The sequence below is a fragment of the Plasmopara halstedii genome, assembly GCF_900000015.1.
Source record: "Plasmopara halstedii genome assembly, contig: Scaffold_3124, whole genome shotgun sequence".
NCBI lineage: Eukaryota > Oomycota > Peronosporomycetes > Peronosporales > Peronosporaceae > Plasmopara > Plasmopara halstedii.
The window spans coordinates 110,118-110,641 of NW_020190027.1; the positions used below are offsets into that span (position 1 = coordinate 110,118).

The 524-nt window shown below is 53.1% G+C and overlaps 1 protein-coding gene across 1 annotated transcript in view; it reads left to right on the plus strand.

Moving 5' to 3' along the window:
• The window catches only part of PHALS_08082 (protein phosphatase), a gene marked incomplete at both ends in the record, with an annotated part of 604 nt that extends 437 nt beyond the window's left edge, over positions 1-167 (plus strand). Inside the window, one exon of the mRNA XM_024721662.1 lies at positions 22-167. Within this exon, the coding sequence (XP_024586739.1) occupies positions 22-167 (146 nt within the window). The remainder of the gene's footprint in view (positions 1-21) is intronic.
• Positions 168-524: the final 357 nt, after the last annotated feature.

The window sequence follows — 524 nt, forward strand, 5'->3', positions numbered from 1 at the left end:
GCACCGCTGCCTCGCCTTAAGGACTACCTCTCTCTGTCGGAGCGACTGCTAGCCTTGGACCAGGCGAATGCATCGCTGGAGGCAACCATGGAGCGCTTGGCCCCATTAGAAATGGAGGTTGTTGCACTCCGTGCTCAGAACCAGTTGCTGGTTCAACTTCTGGTTGATCGAAGGCCCGCAGGATCCGCTCCGGCGCCAACGCTTCCGCGATCACTTGCGCCACGTAAAACACCGGGTGGGTGCGTATCCGTTTTGGAAGATTCAGCGTATACGCTAGGCCACGCTTGGCCACAACCTTAAACGGTCCGATGACCCGTGGACGAAGCTTCGTCCGGAAGATAGTAGAGGCTGCATGTGTAGGTAGGTATTTAGAATTTAATAAAACCATGTCCCCGACCTTAAAGCTTTCCACTTTGCCTCTTCCTTTTTCATCTGCATATTGTTTCTGCAGGTCTTGGCTTTCAGTCATCGCATCGCGAACGTGTCATAGGACACTCAGTCTGGTAGACAAGAAGTCATCGACT